This window comes from Bemisia tabaci, unplaced genomic scaffold (assembly GCF_918797505.1).
Source record: "Bemisia tabaci unplaced genomic scaffold, PGI_BMITA_v3".
In the NCBI taxonomy this organism is placed as follows: domain Eukaryota; kingdom Metazoa; phylum Arthropoda; class Insecta; order Hemiptera; family Aleyrodidae; genus Bemisia; species Bemisia tabaci.
Window position 1 is genome coordinate 303,682 of NW_027311737.1, and position 26,958 is coordinate 330,639.

The 26,958-nt window shown below is 38.4% G+C and overlaps 1 protein-coding gene across 6 annotated transcripts in view; it reads left to right on the plus strand.

Annotated features, from left to right (window-relative positions):
- LOC109042338 (scavenger receptor class B member 1) overlaps window positions 1-26,671 on the plus strand; it is an 88,867-nt gene extending 62,196 nt beyond the window's left edge. For all 6 annotated transcript variants that reach the window (XM_072305659.1, XM_019059021.2, XM_019059022.2 and 3 more), the window contains exons 4-11: window positions 9,322-9,485; window positions 10,434-10,575; window positions 11,033-11,233; window positions 13,262-13,499; window positions 15,586-15,738; window positions 17,534-17,652; window positions 22,380-22,505; window positions 23,174-26,671. In XM_072305659.1, coding sequence (XP_072161760.1) covers window positions 9,322-9,485; window positions 10,434-10,575; window positions 11,033-11,233; window positions 13,262-13,499; window positions 15,586-15,738; window positions 17,534-17,652; window positions 22,380-22,505; window positions 23,174-23,392 — 1,362 coding nt within the window. In that variant the 3' untranslated portion in view covers window positions 23,393-26,671. The remainder of the gene's footprint in view (window positions 1-9,321; window positions 9,486-10,433; window positions 10,576-11,032; window positions 11,234-13,261; window positions 13,500-15,585; window positions 15,739-17,533; window positions 17,653-22,379; window positions 22,506-23,173) is intronic.
- Window positions 26,672-26,958: the final 287 nt, after the last annotated feature.

Below are 26,958 nucleotides of genomic sequence, written 5' to 3' on the forward strand. Positions count from 1 at the left end.
ACGTAGTTTACTGGAGAATCCGTAACTCTGAGCTCAAATGAAATGAATTGATGTGAGCCTTGAGCAGGCGAATTCTAGGAAAGATGCACCACATGTGGGGTGTTTGGCGTATGCCACACGGAGTGATTTTGAATGCTAACATTGGACAGGGAAAAGTATAAGGAAAATATGTCAAAATTTTCAATGGCCCGCCAAGTTTTCCGCGGAGATTGTTTTAACTGACTTCGGAAAAATCCATGATGCACATAAAGCGAATCATAATGATAATCATGTTCTCATGTTCTTTTGAAACCATTCAGAAGGAATATCGAGGATGCAGGTAAAAACAAGCAGTGAACTCCGGCACAATGTGTTGATAACGTGCGTCGTTGCTTCGTATGTATCGACCTCGTTAGTTTTCATTAATAGAGATTTTAATAAAGGCAGGCAGCATATGAAGGAAATTCACGATCCAAACTGCAAGGTCAACCTCGCAACGCACCTCGCCAAGACCGCGTATCGAGAACGGAGAAAGCATTTCGAACGAGTTTAAGTTTTTTGATCTGCCTCATGCATGAACTTATCAGATTCTCGAAGAACAGTGGCTACTGAATTAATTTTAAGTCAAAAAGGAAAAAACTCTGTCGAACCTCTGTAAAATAAAGGCGATTTAACCCTCTATGCATGAATTAATTTTGGACCACGATTTAGAAATAACCTTTTTTAAAAAAAGAAAATGAAAAAAAAGAAAATGAAAAAGAAAATAAGAAAAAGAAAATGTCCGCTCCTATTTTATTTTTTTGAAGAAAAACAAGCGCATTTTATAGCTTGGACTTTATACAGAGAATTTCGCTATCAAAGAGGAAGAATCAAGGAGACTTTCAAGAATTTGCGTTGAGTAGATTTTCAAAGAAAAATAAGAATGACAGGAAGTTTGCAATGACGCAAACAGAGGTACGTGATTTGCATTTTGGGCCTCGATAGCGTCACTCCTTGGTACATTTAAAAGCAGATTGCTCATTTATTATCCGCGGATGAAGAATAAAGATTCATTTAACCTCATTTTAATCTTTGAACTTTCTTCGAAATGCACCTTCGATTTTTCTACTTTCTTACCTAGATGATTAACAAATCCAAGCACGTTCACAAAAGTTGTACACGTCATATATTTAGATTCCTCGTTATCTCCGACGTAAATAGCATACGTCACAGAAGGTGCGGACTTCTCGGTCCGTTCTCTAATTACCATTCTCTACACCTCATCTTTGATTCATCCAACACATCCGACGCCAAGCCTTTATCCGGAGTATCCTAAGTTGCCAAATTTATTTTAAAAATTGCTGGATTTTGTTAACCCTTAACCGGCAAAAATTCCGTTTTGAAAATGTCAAAAACAGCACCCGTTTGAAACGATATTGTTTGCGGGTTCTGATGACGTAGTCATAGGCGTGGAAAAGAGCATTTCGACGGTGAAAGTCGGCAATCACATAACTCGTTTGCGGTGTCTGAAAATCTCCGCCTATACGTCATTTTTTTAAGAGAGAACAAATTGACATTATTTCTTGAAGTTTTTGCAGAATTTTCTTCGAATTGAGAAGAAAAATCATGACAGTTTTAAAGAATTGCCGTTGAGTAGTTTTCCATTTAAAAAATAAAGTATGACAAGAAGTCTGCGACGTCGCAAACCGAGTTATGTGATTGCCGACTTACACCGTCGATTTGCTGATTGGCTGAACTCAGCTTAAGGCACCGCCTTTCTACGTCAGCTCGACTGTCGGTATTTAATTTGTCGGATTTTATTCCTTCCAATAATATTTTTTTAGATATGAGTGTAATTTCCGGTTTTTCTACGAAATTTTACGGTTGAAAATCTATACTAAAACACTACCAAAACTCCAAATCGCACTGTCCCATCAAAATATAGATTGGCACCTTCCTTTTTATTTTGTCAGACAACACACAAGACAATGTGGCATTGCTCATACTGTTTCTAAGAGGATATAATTCTTGTAACTGCTGTAGATAAAAATTATTTTCAGAACAGGCTGATTCCCCTTCTCAATCACGTGACTGTGCCAATCAGAAATGCAAGTCTTGTTCACACGCCCGAATCAGCTATCAATCTTAATGGTTTCAAACTGTCCCTACACTGACAAGATGTTTTGCCAGGTGATTGAAAGGCATGTTTTGCGTTTTTAAAAAGTCAGTCTACAAAGTATAAAACCATGGATTATATTCCAGACAGCAGTAATTTGAAGTACGGGAAGAGGTAGATGATTTGGTTTTTATGTGTTCGTGCTTGCATTTTTAATTAGTTATCACAAATTGTTCGAAAATGGAAGATACATTGTTTGAAAATCGGTCAACTTGTGCTTTTCTGAAATTGCATGACACGTCTGAAGAGACGCGATTAAATTTTGCCGTCACTGTTTCCACCCTTAGAAATGACTCATTTGAAATATGTATTACATTCTCATTCATATAAATAAAGCCTTGGAATTTGACACAATACTCTTTAAGGTATTTAAAGGTGCGTAACATTAAAATCTGAAAATCTTCAATTCCTGAAAATGAATCGCATCCTCATGTTTCCTTGACTGGTTGTGAGTGATTCATTTTTCCGACTTAAAAGATGAGGCTTAAAAGAAGAGGCTCATATTTAGCCAGTACCTAAGAGCCACCGCACACTGGAAAAAAACACATTGGATCTGGAGTCCAGACTCTTGAAAACATTGACAAGAAAAAATACGCTTGATTCGATCAGATTTAAGCTTATATCATACTAGTCGTGATTAGCTCGCTTTGCGAGCTGACACGTCTAGCCGGGGAGTGCCCCTGGACCCCAGTTCTACGCTTCGCGACGAACTTGCGACTCGCTCCGCGAGCCGCCACCGCCCCGCACAGTTTTTAACATTGATGAGGAGACAACATCTATGTCTTAATCTTCTTTTTCACCAAGTTTTACAGAAATTGATGTTCTAGGAGTCCGGACCGCGTTTCCATGCGGGGCCGCCATCTTGGATTTGGAAATGTTGAAAATCTGACAAAAAATGCGAGTTTTCCGTCGAAATACACCTCTTAATACCGAATTTCACAAAAAGCGATGGATCGGAAGCCGAGATAACAATTTAGACCACGTTCGCCATTTTTGATTTTTGAATTTTGAAAATCGGACCTAAAATTCTAATTTTACGTCGAAATACACCTCCTAATACCGAATTTCACAAAAATCGATGGATCGGAAGCCAAGATAGCAATTTAGACCACGTTCGTCATCATGGATTTTTGAATTTTGAAAATCGGACCTTAAATTCTAATTTCCCGTCGAAATATACCCCCTAATACCGAATTTCACAAAAATCAGATCGATATCAGGAAGCGATATAGCATTTTAGGCCACGGCCGCCATCTTGGATTTTGAAATTTTGAAAATCTAACCAAAAATTCGAGTTCCCCGTCGAAAAGTACTCCTGGATACCGAGTTTCACGAAAATCGATAGAACAGGAGTCGACTTAGCATTTTAGGCCACGGCCGCCATCTTGGATTTGGAAATTTTGAAAATCTGACCAAAAATTCGAGTTTCTCGTCGAAAAATACCTATGTATACCGAGTTTCACGAAAATCGATCAAACAGGAGCCGACTTAGCATTTTAGGCCACGGCCGCCATCTTGGATTTTGAGATTTTGAAAATCCGACCAAAAATTCGAGATCCCCCGAGAAAAATACCCCCGCTTACCAATTTTCACAAACATTCGTCGAAAAATACCTCCTAAAACCTTAAATTTCGTCTATAAGGCAGTGACGTCACGCAACAGGATTGAACCTGTTCGGCGCGATGCGCGTAAACAACCGCGTATCTCCAATGTAATACTATATGGAGAATAACTTTTCGCTCTTGCGGGCATCCGAGGCAGCGGATTTGAATGGGAATAATTTTAATCAACTCCTCATTACAATAGCTAAGCGTGTACCAATTTTAAAGGAAATCGCTTCGGCCAATTTTTATCTAGGGGGGGCAGAGTGAGTGGGAACAGCAGCTTTATATAGAGTAATATAATAGAAATCCGCTCAAATAAAGAGGCTTGGTTCTTGATTTAAGCAAAAATCCGATTGAATCAAGAGTATTTTTTCTTGTCGATGTTTTCATGAGTCTGGACTCTGGATCCAATGTGTTTTTTTTCCAGTGCAGTTTTCAGGGAAACTGCATTAATGGTTAATTTTGAAATGACCCTTATAATTATCTTTAATGTATTAATGATATTTTCTTAAAATACAATTTATTTAATCCAAAATTTTGAATTTAAATTGGAAATGTTCAAATACGCCTTTTTCAGTGCAAGAGCTAGTCACATTTAATATGTTAATAATAAATACTTTGCCTAAGAATTCAATGAATTTGGTTTAATTATTTCCCAATAAATGTTACAGTTTATGTATTTCAAAACTTCGGTTGATTCAAGCGATTTTCTAAAACGGGACCGCTAAACCTCTTGACCTTATTTTCTAAAACGGCTAAAAAAGCGTTAGTTGCTTTCTACATACTTTCTTTCACTTCCTCTTTCCATCACATCCACCCGCCTCCACCAATATATAGCATCGATCCATATCCTTAAACATGTCAGTTTCGGAATCCGCATCTTTGTGAATTATGCTTTCTTTCCTACTCTTTCGTTAAACTCTCCAAGATCATCTATAATAGTCATTCAAGATCATTGATTCGAAAAGACCAAGGAGATGTTCAAAACACTCTACACTGGAAAAAAAAACACATTGGATCTAAAGTCCAGACTCTTAAAAACATCGCCAAGAAAAAATACTATTGATTCAATCAGATTTAAGCTTAAATAAAAAACCAAGCCTCTTAATTTGAGCGGATTTCCTTTTGATCTAAGCTTAAATCTGATTGAATCAAGAGTCCTTTTTCTTGTCAATGTTTTCAAGAGTCTGGTCTCTAGATCCAATGTGTTTTTTTTTCCAGTGTAAGCTATGGCAGTAACACCTGCGGGCTGATTATCGCAACTGATAGACAAAGCGATGGAAAAAGGAGACGGAGGGAAAAGTAAGCGGTCATTTGTTGGAATGGATGGTTCTTCCAGAATGTGGGAGAAAATGATGGGCCAATAAAGTCGCTCGTGGTCGTGCCGTTAGTTAGTCTACTACCCATACCTTCTCTGTCCATTACAACCTCCCGCTACCACCAATAGGATCAATCCAATTTCCCGATGTCTCTATTGTCTATAGCTTTGTCTATCAATTTCAATTATCAGCCCGCCGAGGTCCCTTTTTCCGAGGACGATAGCACATCGAGACACTTTCTTCGAAATTTAATCTTAACTTCGCGTCTAACCTCTGATCTCTAACCTGCGCAATGACTGATCTATGTGGATAGATCTTGCTTTTATCCTCCAAGAATAAAAAGAAGAGTTGCCCAATTTTACTGGATCGTTCTATTTTCCCATTGTCTTTTTCGTCTATCGCTCTATCTATCAATTTCGTCAATCAGCTACCTGGTCATCAGAATGGAGATGTTGCATGTGTGAGGAATTTGCGATTTGCCTGTTGATTCTTATGTAAAAGTTCGCGAAAAACACGATGGTGCCACTGGTTTTCTTTGAAATCATCCCCCAAGCTCAAAAAAAGCTCTCAAGTTGAGGCCAAAATGGAGGGGATATCCCACGCTATCCTGAGAGTCCACCTCTACATCAAGACAAACTCTCCATGCAAAGATAGGGAGCAAATACATTAGCAGGGATGCCGTGTTTTCAGTTTTGGAGTCCCCAAATAAAGTGGCAACCCTGCCAATGTATTTGCTCCCTATTTTGGCATGGAGAGTTTGTCCTGATGTAGAGGTGGACTCTCAGGATAGTGGGATATCCCCTCCATTTTGGCCTCAACTTGAGAGCTTTTTTTGAGCTTGGGGGATGATTTCAGAGAAAACCAGTGGCACCATCGTGTTTCTCGTCAACTTTTACATTAGAATCAACAGTCAAATCGCAAATTCCTCATCTTCATTTCGTCCGATGCAACATCTCCATTTTGTCAATCACCTGGTCATCAGAATTATCAGACTATTGATGCGATGCATCCCGAAAACTCATAACGAGTCGGAGAGGGCAGGTGAAGCACGACACAGCTCCGTTTGAGCGACGGGATTTCGTCACTCTCAACGGATTCGATCGCATCCTGTATTCACGAAACGCTCCCTCATCAAGGTTTTTGACCGCTCTCGCACAGCAAGCGCAGTCCGCGACTCTGACGCAATTTTTATTATGCCCGCGCGCTCGCCCCGCGATTCACTGTCAAGTTCAAGTCACCGTCCATCACGATTTTTTTTATGTAATCTTTTCTTTTCTCCCTCTGCAACGTACCTCTCCCTCATTTTATCCGTAATCTTTGAGGCCATGATCAATACCATCTACCCATATCCTCCGGCGCAGAAAGAGGTTAGGAACTGGTGGTAAAGAACAAAATACACGGCATCTCATTGGAACTGCTGAAACGAGTGAGCGTTCGAAATGAAAATTACGTGCAAAAATTTCACCGTTCCAAAAGTTCCGTAAACCTATCTCTGTGTGAGCAAGGCCTTCCATTTGTAAGAAATGAACGTAAAAATTATGCAAGAACAAACATAAATATGGTTTAATCATTTTAACTTCCGCCGCGCCGCCGCGCTGGCCGCACTGCATTTGGCGCAATGCGTGAAGTATTCCTACAATCTTGTAGGCGCTATGCGTTTCTCGCCGACCGCCGGGCCGCTGAACGCACTGTGTTTGACGCAATCCGTGAAGTATCCATGCAGTCTTGTAAGTGCTAATATGTGTTACATGCTGACCGCCGCACGGTGGATTGAGTCAATTAGAGAGGTCAGACCTGAAATTTGGACAAAAACTGCAAATGTTTATGTTTATTTCGTCACATTTTAAAGTTCAAGGGGTGATACTGGAAGAAAATTTCACGAGAAAACCAATGGAGCCACTTGCAGAGCATCACATGTTTGTTTAAACGGAGTTATAAGCGTTGAAAGTTTCTAAATTTTGTCCGACCTCTCTCATTGACTCGATTCACCGTGCGCCGCGCTGAGGGCTTCTTTTCATCTTAAGTCCTCATCATCATTGCTCTCTGCGCCGCGCCGCTCCATACGAAATTGCGTGTTAGGTTTCTCTTAACTCGACTAATTAGAGTTGATGTCTCTTGTGTCACCGAAGGACGCTTCTCTCGTTTGTAATTTTTTTCTGAATCCGATTTATTTTATACCTACATTTAAAAAAAATGCAAAATTTGCCGCCCTCTAAATTTTCGGCCATGGGCCGCGGCCCGTGCGGTCATCCCCTTAATCCGGTCCTGGTTTAGTTGTATTAGTTTGCGCATTTAGCAAAAGTTTGCAACGGACCCATTCCTCGCTAATGCATGTATCTGAGTGAGAATGAAATTCAGCAATATGTAACTTACCATTTCGATGTTTCCGGAAGCAGGTAACGTCTATCCTGATCATATATCTACTATTTTAAGCGACAGGGCTTAAGCATGAGCTGTCATAATCGTTACAGCTATTTAAGTCTTGCACGTGCCTCCTTCGTTGAGTTGTTACGACCCCTCGGTTACGTTATGCTGTCTACGAGGCTGTGATAATCAGTTGCGTGGCGTGCTTTGCGATATATCGATTGATCTGCCATTTAAACCTATGGTAAAGGATCGATAGACAGGGTGTTCGCAACAAACACCTTAATAATCGATTCTATACCGTAGTTTCAAATGGAGAAATATCGATAATCGATCGCTTACGTTCTCGTCACTGGTGATAATCGTAAATGTCTGTTTAGCAGAGGTTATTCCTTTATTTTCAAGCGTTCCGCGCTGTCAAATGAGGATCCGTCTTATAATAACAGACCAACAGCCAACGTGTTGGTAATAAAATAGGTATGAATAATCATCGAGCATGGAAGATATTTGCTTTGCCATTTTTGCGAGATCTGGCTGTAGTGGCAGTGCGGAGTGCGTGTCTGCCGAAGTGGACGTATTTTTACCAAACGGAACTATGTGCATCATGAAGTGAGCTCCGTAATGCATATATTCTGATGAATCTCAGGGCTCGTGTCTTGATGCACATAGTTTCGTTTGGCAGAAATACGTTCAAGTGAAAGGAAGACTTACTTCGAGGTGTTGAATCGTAGCAAATCGATTGGAAGTTAATCGTCAGGTGGAGGAAACGCGTGAAGCTGTAACAGAAACTTCATCGGGCGCTAGCGAGCAATCTCTCGCGATGATCCTAGTTCAATATGTGTAAACTTTGTCCGCTACTTTTGCAATTGCTAGAAGAGATCATACATTTCAGACACCCCGAATTGGTACTATTCCTATTTTGTAAAAGTTATTTTTGTATTTAACGCTCAGATGTGCCGAATGGTCACTCATGAGCGAGGAGTTGAGCTATTGGTTTAGCAATTCTAAACACTTTTTTAAAAAAATCACCTGGGAAAGTGATCACCCCGACATGCATCCGGCCGTTTTTATTTGGTGTTTTGCTCAACAAATTACTCATCAATTATCATCAAGCGAAGAGTGGCAATGAGTTCCGAGTATAACTTTTGCCTCGCCTGAGTACATTGCTTAGATTTTTAGCGCAAGGCCCCTGAAATATATCGACGGTGAAGCTACCAAGTCACGTATCTCAGTGTGTGACGATGGAGACCTCCTGATATGATTAATTTTTTAAATGGAAAACTAATCAACCTCAATTCTTGAAAACTTCTGTGTTTTTTCTTTGCTGCGCGAAAAAAACTCTGCGTTCTCAAGGAATGGTATTGACCGTTCTCCTCCCAAAAAATAAAATGAGAGCGGAGATTTTCAAACACCGCAAGCGAGATACGTTGTCTGGTAGTTTCATCGTCGATATCGTCTCTGATTTCTTGTCGACAAATAGAGATGAACTCTGGAAATTTCAGAGTTCATATACTGGGTTTCCCAAAGGGCCCTCGATAAAATTGGTGTTAACGATGAGGCGATCTCATGATGAGAATAGTATTCGGCTCAAGATGTGTAAAAGTAACACATTTTCTGTACATAGGTTACTTTTTGTGGTATTACTTTTCGCGTGATACCCATGCAGAAAGTAAAACTCTTTTCCGGGCTCTGTTACTAGACAGTTAATTTCTATGGATACAACAATTTTTAAGACAATTTTCAGGTTTAACAGCTTTTTTTTGAAAAGTGATTGATCTCAATATATATTTAAATAACTATTAAAACATACTTTACACATTTAACATATTTAAACAAGCCGCACGGTTTCGTCCGAATCAGTGTCACTGATCACCACCAATCTTGTTTCCTTCTGTTCCAGAGGCTGAAAATGGTTAGAGGTCTACCAGCCTTCGATTGGTGGTACACACCACCGGATGAGGTTCTACTTCGAGTATACATTTTCAACATAACCAACTCCGAGGAGTTCCTAAACGGTAGTCATACCAAACTTCACTTTCAAGAAATAGGTCCTTTAGTATTTAGGTGAGTACCACACTCTTATCTTTGTGTCAACCTCTTCTAAATTTAAATTCAGGGCCGTATTCATAGTTCTTTCTCAAACAGCCTTTCCTGCGGGCCGATTATTGAAACTGATAGACAAAGCGATAGACAAAGAAGACATAGGGAGTATAGAGCGATCCTATTGGTTGACATAGTTGGTTCTTATAGACTAAGGAAGAAAATGATGGACTAACTTTCGGGTCTTTGGTGGGTTGCCGTCAGTTAGTCCATCACCTACCTCCTATATCCATGCCACCACCCGCTTCCACCAATAGGATCCCTCCAAATCCCTTTTGTCGTCTTTGTCTATAGCTTTGTCTATCAGTTTCAATAATCGGCCTGCAAGGAAGGCTCTGTACGGTTGAAATTCAGTGGCGAGGTGTAAATGATCGATTTTCGATATTATTCCATTTAGAGCTATGGTAAAAAATCGATTATTAAGGTATTCGTCGCGGACACCCTATTTATCGATTCTTTTCCACAGGTTTACATGGCAGACCAATCAATTTATCGCAAAGCTAGTCACGCCACTGTTTACATTGTAATATTAATGAAGGCTTAAGGTAATATTAAGGGATTTTTTACTTAACATTTTAAAAGGACAATTTCACCGAATCACGAATGAACTTCATTGAAATAACTTCAAAAATATGAAAAATTCAAAAATTTTAGTCCAATTTAAGATTTTTAAAACCTACAAGTGTTTTATCCTTGAATGTCACATTCTTCGGAGGCAAAACATTGTAATGTCTTGAAAGGGTATATTAGCGAAGTTTTGTTTTTTACTTTTTCTCGAAATTCATGAAAAGTTTGCCTTTGTTATGATTTTGAAGGGTCGTTTACTACTGTAAAAACTTCGGGTTTCATGCCAATGCAATCGATTTTAGTTGTTTAATTTTTTTCAATTTTTTCTATTCGTTTCATTATCAGGGAAAAATTGAGGCACAGTAATGTCGTTTTCAATGACAATGGCACCATGACCTACGTCGCTCATCGCACAGCCCATTTTCTACCCGAAATGACGAATATCAACCTTTCAGCGGAAGTCATCCAACCGAACCTCGCAGTCCTGGTAATTGCTAAACTTTCATAAAAACGGGAAACAGATATTCCAAAAAGATTGAAGCACGCTCATTTTTTTTGTAGAAACACACTCTCATCGAATACGATATAAATATGTGATGCAAAATGCCATGTCATTGCATTATTTTTTTGGTACATTTTCAGTATCAGCTCGTTCAAATTTAAAATCTAGCAAGAAACAGAGGCAGCAAATTAATAATAATCTAGTCCTAAGTGTCCACGCGTGGCAACTTTTTTTTCGTGAACGCATATTAAAAGAAGACGAATCATTCTCTTTTGCTGATTTCGCGCTTTGATCCATGGTTTGGAACTTTACTCTTTGGTTATTTGGCGCGTATAATTCTTCTACGTCAAGATGATCGCATATCCAAAGGTGGCAATGCAGTTAGGTGCATAATTTCTGTGCAACGGACTCGATTAATGTGAATTAATTCTGTTTCGAATAGGGTATGTCTTCGTATTTGTGGGATGCGAGTTTTTTCACGAAAATGGGCTTCAACGTTCTGATGAACAGGCTCGACTCAAAACCAATCGTTAAACTAACGGTGAACCAAACGTTGTGGAACCTCACAGATCCTCTACTCCAAGTGGCCCGGGTAATGGCTCCCAACTTGGTGCCTGATGACAACATGGGATTTCTCCATCAGGTAAATAGAAGTGATAATTTAGTATTTTGAGTCTAGCCGAGTGCTAAAAATAATGTAAATTTTTTTTTAAAAAACTTACATTTTATTAACAAACTTTGACCGAAGCTTTTCGAAGCAAACGCTTCATCGTCAGGGTCACAAAATCGATATCACAAAGGCCATAATTTAATTTCAATCAAGGTAACAGATTTCATTATGTTAACAAATTAAATTATGGCCTTTAAGATATCGATTTTGTGACCCTGACGATGAAGCGTTTGCTTCGAAAAGCTTCGGTCAAAGTTTGTTAATAAAATGTAAGTTTCTTTAAAGAGAATTTTACATTATCTCTAGCATTCGGCTACACTCCAAATACCAATATATTCAGTGCTACTACCTACCTTTCAGACATTGTATTACAATGTTCGCTGATTTTTAGAAGTGATATTGTATTTTTGCACATGTTTCCTCATCAAAATTTGAATCAGTGAGAACGGAAAAACACCAACTCGAAAAAATGAATATAATCTAGACACACACAAAACTGCACAGGCACAGTAGGTGAAGAATTTAGCCTAAGAGAAAGATTTTTGGTGCTGTAAGGCAAATACTTGAGGAAACTTTAAAGGTCCAAGTTGGACCAGATGCGCTAATTTTAATGACATTTATGCGAATCGACCGTCTTCAATGAAAATTGAGCATTTTCGAGTTACCGAGTTGCTGAAGTTTCGTTCTCACTTTCGTTCTCACGATTCTTCACGTCTCACTCAGTAAGGAAAAGTAATTGTATTAATATGGGAAGCACAACGACGAAGTAACACAAGCCGTTGGTGAATTTTTTGTGCTTTGGTTTTCCACGTGTCAAATCGATCGAATATTTCGGCTGGAGGGACCAAATTTTTGTGTTAAAAATCAGCGACCTCGTTGAAAACTAAGCGCCAGCCGCCAGGAACGAACCTACAACTTCATCATTGATAATCCAATGCGCTGGTCACTCGCAAATCACATCCTCTGAGTATTGGGAAGACAACAATTAGTGCATAAGTTTCTCAGGAAACTTTCTTCAAGCCTCGATGTCTCGCAGTAACCTACGATTCGGGTCGATTTAACACCAAATTCGCCAAAAGCAACCAAGGAATTTAGCTTTATCAGGCAAAAAAAAAAACACTTAACTTGAAATAACACAGAGAAAGCAACAAACACGGAAATTTTTACTGTGCAGAAAGTTGCTGACTCTCCTCAGGAAAAGTGTGGCATATCTTCAGCTTTCGGTCAAAGTATTAAAAGCGCCATGTGACGTTCCAAAATTACCACCGCCACACAGAAGATTGAGTCAACAGGACAGGTTAAAAAAAATTTCTTCTGAAAGCACCCCTTGAAGTTCAAAATATGACGAAATAAACATAAAAATTTGCATTTTTAGTCAAAAATTGTATGTCCGACCTCTCAGATTGACTCGATCCACTATGCGCCATTTCATTTTCTTACGAGAAACTGTTGGTTGAATCCGTTTGAAAATTTCACTGAATTTTAGCGGCAGTGCAAAGAAATTCCTGTGAAATTTCCGGACAGCTTGTTGAACAATTTCTCTGTAATGCCGCAATCACACGCTGGATGTGGGAGCTGAATGTGGCTTGAATGTGGAGGTTATCGGCCCGATGCCTGAATTTTGCGCGTGACGCGCAAAATTCAGCAACGATCCTCAGCAACCATCGGACCAATTTTGAATTTGTTTGAACTATTCGAGTAGATTTAATACACATCTGGATGAAAATAACTCGAATTTGCTAAATTTCAGCCGTTGGGCAATGACTGTTGACTTCCACATTCAGCTGCTAAATTCAGCGTCTGATTGCGGCATAAAAAAATAAAATGACGGCCGAAATTTTGAAACGTCGCTTGACACTTTTGATACTTTGGCCGGAAAGTGACGATATGTAGCCGATAAATATCTGTAGACCCTGTCAATAGTAAATGATTCCTTACCGCCCCACAATTTTTTCAAAGTCCACGTTCAAGTTATAAAAAGCTGTACAAATCACATTCCAGATTTACCACAATTTCAAAGACGAGGTGACGGTTTTCATGGGCCCGGAAAACTCGCGCCGCTTTTTCACCATGGAACACTTTAACGGAAGTCCTCGACTAAACCACTGGAGGAACGAGACTTGCGATTCCATTTATGGTGCCACCGAAGGAGTGGCTTACCACCAGTTCATCACGAAAAATGATACGCTTAGATATTTTAGGAAAACCATGTGCCGAGTCACCCCTCTCAACTATAAATGTAAGTAGAACAAAGACATACACAGTCAGCCCAAAATGGAAACAGTAGAAAGAAAAACAAGGAATCAGCGGAAACAAGGCTGAAATACTTAAAATTGGACGCATTTCTATCAAACGGAACTATGTGCATTAAGACATGAGCCCTGAGACCCATAAGAATACATGCATAATAGGGCTCACGTCATAATGCACATAGTTCCGTTTGATAGAGATACGTCCAATTATACTGGTATATTGTGTTTTTAGCGGTTGATAATGGTGACCGAAACGTTCCGTATACTTTATTGCAATTTAGCTTTAGCCTTGTTTCTACTGTTTCTTTGTTTTCTTTATAGATATAATTTAATACCTACAACCCGAGACACCCATGGGTCCCCTTTTGGGTAATTTTAGCTGTAAAAACTCACATCTATTTTCAGGAGTTGATTCCTAGATTTCCCGTTAGGTGATTCGTTTTCTCGTAGTATTTTAAAGAGAATAGTATTAGTATTAGTATTAGTATTTCGTAGTATTTTCGTAAGAAATTGGTAAATTAACTCATGCCCTGTAAGGAGGCCGATTGGACTTATCGATGGTGTAAGTCTGCACGTATCTCGTTAGCGGAGTTTGAAAATCGCCGTTCAAAATTCATTTTTTTAAAGAGGAACAAATCAACATCATCGGTTGAAATTTTTATGGAATATCCCTCGCACAGAGAAGAAACAAGCAGGAAGCTCCAACGCATTCGCGTCGGAAAGCGGCTCTGGCGACGGTAGGTAGTTGTTACGCGTTTACGGTTTCCTTGGTAACCTTTGTTTGCTATCAGCTGATGTCGAGTAGTATGACTAGGAAGCTCCAACCACGGCATTCTTCGAAAAAAGCGCGAAAACTTATAGATTTGAATTTTCAAATTTTAAACGTAAAGTACATTTTTTCCAGTGCGAGATTAAAGCACAGACCCGTTTTGAATTATTGACAGTATCACCATGATTCCAAAAATACACTACACAACATAGCATTCGCTCATAGGAAAAAGATATCAATTAAAATAAAATCAGTCCCCCCTAAACAGCAGAAAATGGCGCCGATTCCCATCAACCAACACGCGGTCTCTCCAATGTAACATGGTCCGTTGATACTCCCCAGCTGGGACCGTCCGGAATAGCAGCTCTAGTGCAAGCACCAGAGCCGCTAAAATCACGGCAGTTTTACAGTTTTTAAGAATTGCCATTGAGTAGTTAGTTTTTCATGTGAAAATAAAGTATGACAGGAAGTCTGCCACGTCGCAAACCGAGATACGTGGTTGCGGACGTACACCGTCGATATTTAAACCGAAGTGATATACCTACGCTGAGAATTTTGAAGAACGTCATATCTTCACTATGTGGTGTTTTAAACAAAACGCGCTTTTTAAAACCTCGTAATGTAGAATATCCTGGGGGTATGTTCTCTCAGAGGGACTTTGAGAGAAAGAAAAACGAAAGGAAGAAGTTGAAGAATTTAAAGATCATTGCAGTGCTTTTGCAAATAGTTTTTTATGCACAATATTTCCAAAATTAAGGGATTTCTACTACTCGGTTACGTATAGTTCGCTATTCCTTCCACATTACGGCGTTTTTCCATTTTTGAATTAGCCACATTTCCCATACTACCATGCTAAGGAAGAGCGCCGTATAAATATTCGAGAGTTGCCAAATTTCCTTCGATGAAATGTTCATTTTTTGGAAAGTTATGAATATGTTTCCTTTAAATTTTTAGAATCTTTAGGTTAAATTGCAAACTAAATCATCTGAAAAATCGGGAGGAAAATATTTATAAATTTACAAGGTAATTCGCGTTTTATCAAAGGAAATTTGGCAACGCCTGAACGGCAATACGGCGTTTTTCCTTAGCACGGCAGCATGTAACTCAATGATTTCTATAGGTCACTTCAAAATGGATTCACGCTCCCTCGTCGGAGAGGCAACGAATCAGTCAACGGATACCGTCGTTGTTTTAAAGTTTGTGACATCATGTTTTATCAATGTAACAATATCAAAATGTTATAAAAATAACGGTAACCAATTGCAAACAGACTTTCCTCTAGTCAGCTACTCCATTCTTTTCAGGTGATGTTGAAAAGTTAGGGATGACCGCCTACAGGTTTGAACTCCCTCCGAATATATTCAATCGCCCAGCGGATGGCGGAGAAGAATGCTTCAATCAACCACACCTACCTTACTTGCCGTCAGGAGTTTCGGATGTATCACCTTGCTACTTTGGTAAGATTTTCAACAGTTGACCGATGGCGTGGCGTGCTTTGCCATTTATCGATTGATCTGGCACTTCTAAACGATAGACTTGAAAGCGTACCGTGGTATACGCGCAATGCATGAAGTATCCAGCAGACTTGTAAGGCGCTACTATGCGCCGCGCGAACAGTGCTGTACGCGCAGTGCATGAAGTATCCTGCGGTCTTGTAAGGGGCCACTATGTGTTCCGCGCCGCCGTGCGCGGTAGCCCCGTGCCAGTGCCGGCCGCACTGTGTTTGACTGTGATTCAAACTTGCAGTGTCAGCAGTTTTAACGCATGATTTTAAAGTTCTTGTTCAGTTTGTTGGAAGTAGCCACTGAACAAGGTCTGAAGAAAACGTCACATGTTCACTTTTCAAAATTTTTAGCGGACAGCCGATTTCGGTAAACTTTTGATATGTTGTTCTGATAGCCTATTGCAACACGTTTCCGCAAAAAAAACCTTCTGTACATGGATTTTCCCAGAAAATTGCTAAAGTGACTGGACTATATAGTTAAGGATCGGTAGACAAGGTGTTAGCAGTGAACAACTTAATAATCGATTTTTTACCATAGCTTCAAATGGGAAAAAAATCTATAATCGATTACTCATGCTCCGCCATTGCTGTTGGCGTGCATTTTCAATCATTGTAAAGAAGTCGAGACCGGGAAATAATAATCTTATACGCGCTGATTATTGCTTAGAAAGGAATATGTTTTTTTTTTTTTTAAATTACGTGACAGTTTAAAGTCTGTGCTGTGTGCAGCAAGGATTTGAAGTTCAGAGTCTAAATTATAAACCAACATTACTTAAAATGGATCGCACTTAGCATAAAAGATGCAGGACGATCATAGTATTATCAAATTGTGCATCGCAATCTTTCTTTAAGTCTATGTTAAGAATAGCAAATTAAATGTAGTTCTTCTATAAAAAAATTGTTATTTCTAAAAGAGAGCGATTGTATACTGCTATGTTTGGTATTTTTGGAAGCAGAGAAGAATAAATCGCACGAGATTGATGACACTGCAATCGAGCTGGTTGGCTGCTGCTAAATGCAATCATAATATGACTTCCAATGATAAGTCCCGGGCATAAACTCAACGTCTATTGGTGACGTTTGAAAGTAATGCAGCTAGTGTCCTCTATTATGTATTAGCAAAGTTTGCTTTTCTCTCACTCTACTTATTCCTAGGACATAAAATTGTGCGTGTTAATTTGTTTAAAGTTAAACAAGTGACATACCGGGTTCAATTCAAGTTTATTCCCACTGTACTAATTCAAACCTACCCAACAACTTACTGGCATATACAGTTTCAAATAAAAATATTAAAATTTCCTTTCTATTTTAAAAATGTATAACAGACACGTTTCTTTTATACAGTGGAAAAAACACATTGGATCTAGAGTCCAGACTCTTAAAAACATCGACAAGAAAAAATACTCTTATTCAATCAGGTTTAAGCTTAAATCAAGAACCAAGCCTCTTAATTTGAGCGGATTTTCTTTTGATTTAAGCTTAAATCTGATTGAATCAAGAGTCATTTTTCTTGTCAATGTTTTCAAGAGTCTGGACTCTAGATCCGATGTGTTTTTTTCCAATGTGCCAAACAAGGCACAACAAAGGCACACAAAGGCTTTGTGTGATACAAAGGCATCTCCAATTTTTTATTTATTCATTCAATCTCATTTCTGATAAATGTATATTAATGTCACTAACTGTTTATTTATTCGTTTCTCTCAATTAGACGGTCTTAAAAAATATGTGCATATTTTATTATTTTTCAGATTTTCCTCTGGCTTCATCATTCCCCCATTTCCTCAATGCTGATCCCTCCGTGAGGGACTCTGTAAAAGGGATGGAACCTAATGCAGATAAACACGGATCCTTCGTCATAGTCGAACCCGTAAGTGCTACAGTAGTAATATGAAACCCGGATATTCAGAGTGAAGGGAAGTTCCTTCAAATTAGTCACACGGACAATTTTTTCATAAAATTCTAAACAAAAATATGAAGAATAGAATCCTCCAAATTCAACCTCGCCTTACAACTCAAAACATTTTCCGATCGATTCATTCTTAAGATGGACTTTGCATAAAGGTACACTGGAAAAAAAAAACACATTGGATCTAGAGTCCAGACTCTTGAAAACAGTGACAAGAAAAAATACTCCTGATTCAATCAGATTTAAGCTTAAATCAAAAGGAAATCCGCTCAAATTAAGAGGCTTGTTCTTGATTTAAGCAAAAATCCTATTGAATCAAGTGTATTTTTCTTGTCGATGTTTTTAAGAGTCTGGACTCTACATCCCATGTGTTTTTTTTCCAGTGCATACTTGAATTAAAGCACCTCACAACATGTTTTCCTCCTCAAAATTTCATGACAAAAACGGATCCCACAAAAAACAAAAACAAAAAAACCCTGAAAATTAACACAAAGACATACAAGTAACAATTAAGGTTGGTTGAATGAAAAAAATACAAATGATGTCATTTGCATAATCTAACTATCATTGCTTTGTGCTGAAATGCCTCTTAATATCTCATTCAGGGCTTGATTTCCAAACTTCCTATTGTGCGAATCGTTTCTTAAGATGAATTTTGAAGAGAGAGCATGTGACTTGTTTGTAGTTTAGACCTTCGCCAAAAACCAATCTATAAAAAAAGAAAGAAAAAATATGCGTTAGCTTCAGAATTGGATTGCATTTGCAAAAAGGGACCGAGAGCATTCCAATATTGCTGTAAGATCAAACTATAAATTCAAGAAGAAAATTAATTTTGTAAACTTGATGTTTTGCATGATTTCAGTAATCTAATCGCAAAGAATGTAAATTGCACAATCCTAGCAACATTGGAATGCTCTTGGTTCCGTTTTCAAAATGCAATCTAATTGATGATATAAAATGACCCAACGCAACACACACACACTGAAAATGCATCAAATTCAAAATCAAATAGGAACGCTATTTGCATGAAAGAGAGATTCAACTCATCATGAATATTCGATACACTCGGAAATGAATTGCACAGGCTGCTTTGCGAGCAAAAACCGAACGTGAAGTAGTAACGTTACGAGACTCGACTAAAACACGTTTTACCGGGATGTTTTTTCGATCCGACCTAGACCCGAATCGGTTGCTTCAATTTTTTTTCGAACTTTGCCCACTGCTGAATGGGGGAGTATCGATTGTCGGATTGTGCATAGAAATCTCGGAACTCAAATGGGTTTAGGTTTATGAGTGTTCAAATCGTGGATATCGAATTCAAATTCAAAGTCACTTTAGATTCGTTTCAGTACAAATATACAGGAAAGCTTATAAACAAAAAACAAAAAAACGAAAATAAGACACCTACTAATGACACCTGGCCATTGTGTCGGGTGGAGCCTTTTTGTTTTATTTTTTTCCAGATTTTACTTTATTTCATTTTATTTTATTTTGTTTTATTCCCCCCTTTTTCTACTCACTTCCCCTCGCTTAAAAAATGCGAATGGAGGGTTGATCAGTTTCCTGGTGAGAGGATACAAGATGAAGACAAACAAGGTATTGATTTTAAATTATATTTTACGACTTCAGATAGAAAAGTCCTCACAGGCGGTATTAGAAATCATCGTGACGAAATGTCAATGTACTGTCTTGTAATGGAAAACGTCTTACTAACATTCGGGCGTTGCCAAATTTTCCCATTGACATGATCTTTAATTTAAGAAAGGAATTTTCAGACACTTCAGATTGGATTGTTAAGGAAAAACTGAACAATCATTTAAGTAAATTTTTCAATGTTTCTTAAGAAAATTTGACTTTATATCAGCAGAAATTTAGCAACGTTTGAATGTTTACGCGGCGGATTAATCTACCGTCATCGTTGTAAATATCTCCAAAACTCAAGTTACCGTTTGGCGTTACCCGTATTTATATGCATAATTTGATTTTAAAGCCTACACATCGATGGCCGCAGTTCGGAAGTGCGTATCTTCATTGCAGTGCTTCGAAAAGTCCGTTCCTAATTAGACAATTTGTTTGCTTTTTTGAGCTTCATTGGTAACTATTATGTTGAAAAGGTCACAGATTAGGACGCAGCATCATTTTAGTGAAACAAAAATACTGACTAGGATATGAGGCCATATATGTAACAATGGTGGATGTAAAGAATTACCATTCCGAAACGCGCCTAAAAAACTGTTTTGGTCACACAAAAATCTAATATGTTTGCCTCTAACATAATGTACAGATCTCGAAGATCACATCTCAAGTATTTTCTCAAACTTTTCTCGATGCCAAAACGGTTTTTTGAACTTGTTTCGAAGCGGTAATTTTTCACATCCGCCATTGTTACATATAAGTCGTGGTGGGGGGAGGGGGGAGACAGATTTGAGAAATTATCTGTAAACATCCCCAAAAATTTGAAAAGTTTCATTCTTGAAATTTCACTCCAATGAAATTTTCTATCTCTAAAGCCAACCTGACATCGATCCTCCAGTGTCCGACCTCACACTCTGAAAGCACTCAATGCGGATTTATGACTCATCCGGCAACAGCGGATGGCTGTGAATGCTCCTTCTTGGGAGACTCGAACGCGCGGGTAGGAAGGCATTCGAATCTGATAACGCGCGGCGATTCGCAATGACACAGATCTTCGGCGCTGGCTTCTTACCGCCGCACATCGGAACGAATAAATAAAAACTCGGACATGACATTTTTTACTGAAACTGAAAAATTTGATGTCTATTCCGTCACCTTATAAATTCCAGGGGGTGCGTCTAGAAGAAAATTTTACGGGATAACCAATGATACCATTTTCAGACCTTTACGTTTCGCACAAACGAAGATACAAGCCTCTGAACTCTCCATATTCTATCCGACTTATTGCAATGGCCCGGACTATTGTGCGTCGCGCCGCAGCGGACGACATTGATCACCGTGCTGCCGTGCTAAGGAAAAACGCCGTATGAGCCTTCAAGCGTTGCCAAATTTCCTCCGATTAAATACGAATTTTTAAGGAGATCGTTCGATATTTTTCTTCAATTTTTTTAGACAATTTTGTACACAATTTAATCCATAATATCTGAAAATTTCAAGGAAAAATTTGCACAACAAAACTAAAAAATACGTGTTTTATTCGCGGAAATTTGGCAACTTTTGAATGTTCTTACGGCGTTCTTCCTTAGCATGGCAGCGTGGTGGTGACGACTTTATGGGCTCATCCAAGGGCGGGAGGGCCAATCCGATGCAGTTGCATCCCGAGTGAATTATCGCGCTGGAGCCTGACGCACACAGGTGCATCCTCAGCCGAACGGAACGAATTGTGTCGACGAACGCGTGTTTTGTCATACGCTGGAAAAAAAAACACATTGGATCTGGAGTCCAGACTCTTGAAAACATTGACAAGAAAAAGGACTCTTGATTCAATCAGATTTAAACTTAAATCAAAAACCAAGCCTCTTAATTTGAGCGGATTTCCTCTTGATTTAAGCTTAAATCTGATTGAATCAAGAGTCCTTTTTCTTGTCAATGTTTTCAAGAGTCTGGGCTCTAGATCCAATGTGCTTTTTTCCCAGTGTAGCTGCAAAATAAGACGGAAGAAATCTCCTCATTAGCCTGTCCCCAACTGGACTGCATCTTACGATTGCATTTCATTATAAGCAGAAGGAACCAAGAACATTCCAATTTTGCTGAGATTGCGTTACTTTTTCATCTTGCAAATATAAACTGAACTCTAGAAAAAAAAAACACATTGGATCTAGAGTCCAGACTCTTGAAAACATTGACATGAAAAAATACTCTTGATTCAATCGGATTTTTGCTTGAATCACAACGAAATCCGCTTAAATTAAGAGGCTTGGTTCTTGATTTAAGCTAGATTCTGATTGAATCAAGAGTACTTTTTCTTGTCGATGCTTTTCAGAGTCTGGACTTCAGATCCAATGTGTTTTTTTCCCCAGTGAATCGCTTGTAGAAAAATGAGCCAGCATGATTTAGTGTTTTCAAAATCGTGCAACTTCTTCTTTTCCTTTAAACATATAAGCTAAACATATGTACAGTATTAAAATTTCCAAAAAAATTCCATAATTTTATGGTGGGAAGCAAAAACTACAAGTAGTTTTTGCTATTCTGGGAATTTTTTTTAGATAATATGAAGAAGCAACATTTTTAAAACGCTGTAAAAGCGCTGGTTCCTTTTTGCTAGATGCGATCCAATAAACTGATCATCTAAACAATTTATACCTCCACTCTCAATAAACTATGAGTTCAAGACGAAAACTACCTTTGTATATTTAAGTTTTTGCATGATTTTAGGGATTTTTTGCAAAGATTGTAAGTTGCACAATCGTAGCCACATTGGAATGCTCTTGGTTCCTTTTTGCAATTAATCCTAACTAATGTAAAATTAAAACGTTAATATCTTAGTTAAGGGTTGATTTCAGTTATTTTCAATGCAAGAATCGTGTTCAACGTAAAATTCTAGTTAGAAAACATGTATCAGAATGTTTAATTTCGTACCTTGTCTTGGTTCATTGAAATCTGACAGATTCAACCGGAATCAGCGAAGCCATATTTAACGTTCCTGAATTTTTCTCATGTTTCATTTTTTTAGTGTAATGTGGGACTGTATAGATATTTGCCTACTGTTTTAGACGACAGGCGTGCCGATGGAGAGTCGGGCGCGGAGTCAAAGTAACTTAGTAGTGCGGCAAATAACTGGATTTCCAAGGATTGAACGATTCAGTAACATGATTATTCCCATGTTTTGGGCCGAATATGTAAGTACTTCTTCAAAAATTGCTATTAATCCTCTCATTTCTAATAAAATTATTTTTAAGACGCTCAATGGATGGGATGAGGAAAGGAAGTTCAAATTCGTAATTGAGTCTATTTTATCCTATAGTATTCGGAAAACACCTTGATGCTTTGGTATCAATAACTCAATGTTAAGTTATCAAGGAATATTTGTTTAAATTCTTCATAGACTGTCATATTTCGTCGTTTTACAGACAAAGATACATAACTCCATTCTTAAATCCTGCAATTTAATCATTCGCGAGAATGTGACTGTACAATTCCTGTTCAAAGCTCTGCTGATTTTTTCGTGTCATTTAAGGAAACCTGATAGAAATTTCATTTGCAAATGAAATTTTAGGATTTAAAAATTTGTTGCGTTTTTCGTGCAAGTTTAGTCGAAAAATTGGATACCATTTTGCTCGATGGAACCAATATGTCCAGATCATTTTAGAAACAACGCTTATGTCATTAGTTTCCCCGTGCAGATAGGATTTTTTATGGAAGAACCAGAAAGTGTGGTCCGTCGTCTCCAAATGTAGGCCGACTGGCAGACAATTTTTTGACAGAGTATACTCAGTAGCAATTTGTGCGATAGTTAAGATTGAAGCCCACCGTATGAATCATAATCCAAAACTTTCCTCTTTTTCAGAACCAAGTTGGGCTACCATGGTATATATCCGGTCTGATGTACTTCACCGTTATGATTCTGCCTAAGATCCAGGCGCCTGGAAGCTTTGCGATGGCACTTTTGGGCCTCATCCTTCTAGTTGTAGTAGTCCGCCGCGAGATAGCGCACCGCAAAAAGCGCACCCTTAGCTCCTACAGTTCTCTCGACCTCTTGCCTTCGACCTCTTCGCAGGAGAGTTGATGACCCCGTGCAATGCTGCCGTTGTAAGGAAAAACGCCGTATGAACGTTCGGGAGTTGCCAAATTCCCTCCAATAAAATGTTTATTTTCAAGGAGAGCCATGAATATTTATTCTTAAAATCTTCAGATGATTTAGATCTGACCGAATAAAATTCTCTGAAAAATTGGAGGACGATCATTCACTTTCCCTGAAAATTCGTATTTTATCAAAGATAATTTGGCAACGCCTAAATGCTCATACGGCGTTCTTCCTTGGCACGGCAGGACGAACGACCTTATACAGTTGGGACACTTTAGTTAGTAACCCAACTCAGTTGAATTTCGGACGTCGAGAAGTTTAGTCAAAGTACCTGGAACGTTCTTCAGCTGTTAAATAAAATATGAATTTTTGCTGTACTTTAATAAACAACAGCTCACATCGGACGTGTCAAAGAATTTGCAGGACAAAGGTAGAACCCAAAATGGATGATTGATGTAGTTCAAAAGTAAATGAATGGCAGAGACACTGCTTAGCAGAGATCCCGCACTTCTACTTTTCCTATGGTAAAAGTTACTATTGGAGGTCATCGTTAAGATTTCCCCAATCGTAGCAGATTACCAAATTTCCAGAAATTTGGTTGGCAATCCTAACCTAATTTGCAAAAACTCACACAGCAAAAAGCTCATAACGGCATGTATTAGTCATCATTAGGCGAATTTTAGTTGATTTTTTGCTCAGCAATTTTCTCTTCAGCCAGCGATACGCAAAAATATTACCCTTTGAAATAAACGTTTGCCTCACTCGATTACATTGCCTAGATTTTAGTGTGGGTTCTCTGAAATCGTCGCTCCTCTGACGTAAGGGCGTATCTCAATTTCCACGTGAGCCCTGTTTTACGTATAAATGCATGCTTTCTGGGGCTCATGCGAGAATCGAGGTACGCCCTTACTTCAGAGGGGTGACGAAATACACGAACTAAAAACTAAAAGACACCGTTTCTGATAGGCGGATTTAACCAGAAATAGTCTACTTGCATTCCATTAGATTTCGGCTGATGTTCCATTCTTTTAAAATCAATTCAAGCTGCAGAACGTCTAAAAACTTTAAAAGACTGTTCTTTAACTAAAAAGCGTATGTCATTGGCTAAAATGAAACAATGCGCATCTTCGATTGTGACGATACAAATCGCCGCTCGGGTTATATTTTTGAAACCAAAGATCGTGTTCTCTCTTAAGTTTCTTCGCACGTTAAAAAAAATCCACACAAAAATTCAAGGATATTTTTTGTTGCGTTTTCTCTCAAAGTGGTATAGCACACTCAGAAATATACTGAAGCGTTGCAAAGGGGGTACGCATTTTTTGACTTTGGTTTTCGATATGTAGAACATTTTAGAGCAGAATGTTGCTGAGTTTATTTGTGGAAAAAAAGTGAAGAAAAATACAGGAACGTGTCACGTTGCTCGGCAGGATCCAATTGAGTCCGTCCAAACAATCGAAGCAATTGTAAAAAGCTGTGACAAACCATTGATATTCATTGATATGTTACAGCCGGACCAACTCAGATAGGCAATTTGTCACACATGATATGTCCGGCGTACACTTTTCTGTATGTCGGAATGCCTATCTCAGCTGGTCAGGCTACGCTTCTCTGCGGAGAATGAGAAACTTGCTGTTAGGCGACGACTCCTCTTTAAAATTCTCTCTAACGACGTAGGTTTCTACCCTTAAATACTCTCTAGAAATGACCAATAAGAACGGCTTGACGGTGAATGGTTTCATTTGGTCCACTAATTGATACGTATGACGCTTATTGTACCCTCAGAGGAAACCATAATACAGGAGAAAACAGCCTTTTGGTATTGCTGTTGGGATGTTAGCGAAACTTTCCGTGAACCTACAGTGACGAATTATAAATTGTCTGTTAGTTTTACACCCCACAATCCAAAATGAACCCTTTGATTATCTTACTAAGCACCAAAGCCTCAGTGAAAAAAATGTCAACATCCAAAATTCTATGTCTGCATCGTATCTTTTTTTAGTTCTGAATAACATCCTAATTGTCTATATTTTGTAGTAAAATAAGTAAGGACTAAATAGCAGCATAACAATATGACTTACAGTAACTTTTGATCCGAGAAAATCCTGGAATTCGAACCTCTGTTACTGACAAAACTGCAAACAACTAATGACTTTTGGGTCTATGACCAACAAACAACTATGACCAATATACGCATTTCTACAGCTTTGCCATCGATGCCATTTATTACCTTGAGAATAAATTTAACTGAAGAGCAAAGTTGACTGTTTATGACAATATAGGAGAAAAACATATCAAGAAGTTTATCAAGGTAACGTAAGTGTCGAATTAAATAAGGGAGATTTCTCCATAAAACAATATACCGTTTGATTGTAATAATGATGACTTAATAGCAGAATGTGCGAAAAGTGATTTTTTTTCAGCCGCCAATACTGAAAATTCTGGTGTAGAAGATAACACCGCCGCTGACTGATTAGCTTAGTTTGCATTTATGACATAATTGTTTACTTGATTTTGTTAATGGCTCTTAAGATGGTAACATCATTAATGAGCAGTTATTGATAGTTAGGCTCCCATTATACTGGGGTATCTTACCGATTATGTCTTTTTCATTTAAAAAGTTTGCATAACTATACGAAAGTTTTTTCAAAACCTCATTTCTGAAATATTTATCATGTGGTTATACCCGTGCCTGCATTTCAACTGCAGGCATCTAACCGTCGGATATTTTTATGTAATCACTTTTAGGACCATAAATTCTGTTTCAGCGAAGAGAGCAAATTTTGTAAGCACATTCTAATAACCATATCAAACATATTAATTCTGTTAAGAGTAAAAGAGTCTACCAGAATATAAAATGAGGGGCTTGGAGGACAAGGCGTATAAGTGCAGTTTTTGGTATCTCGAGAAATACATGTTTGAAGTTTCGTAATTTACATGGATTCCTATGGTGGAAAGAAAGTTCAAACTGACTTGTTGATGGCTTAAAATTAGAATTTGGGAGCAAAATATTTACAGAATATGCATTGAGACTAGTTTTACTTGAAATCAATAATATCTCAAATTATTCGAAAAGCGCACTTAAGCGACTTGCCTACCAAGCCCCTCAAATATGCAGGCATATTTTGGATTTACATTGAAGCATACCTCTCTGTCAGTGACGCAAAGTGTTTTAACGTTGCGACTAGTCTTTCTCAACTTCGAATAAGTTTTGAAACTATTTTGTACATTCCTAGATTTAAATAATAAAATGTATCAAATTTTTATTGATCTAACAACTGTTTTTCCCTAATCCTAAACCGTATTATTTTTTGAAAAAAAATGTCCCCGCGCAGCTTATACTGGCAGTGGCGTGGCGTGCTATGCGATATATCGATTGATATACAATTTGAAACCGTGGAAAAATATCGATAGACAGAGTATTCGCAACAAACACCTTTTTGATCAATTCTTTTCTACAGTTTCAAATGAGGACATATCGATAATCGATCTTTCACGCCTCGCCACTGTTTACTGATGGCATTTTTTTCCATGTCTTAAAACTCCTCGAA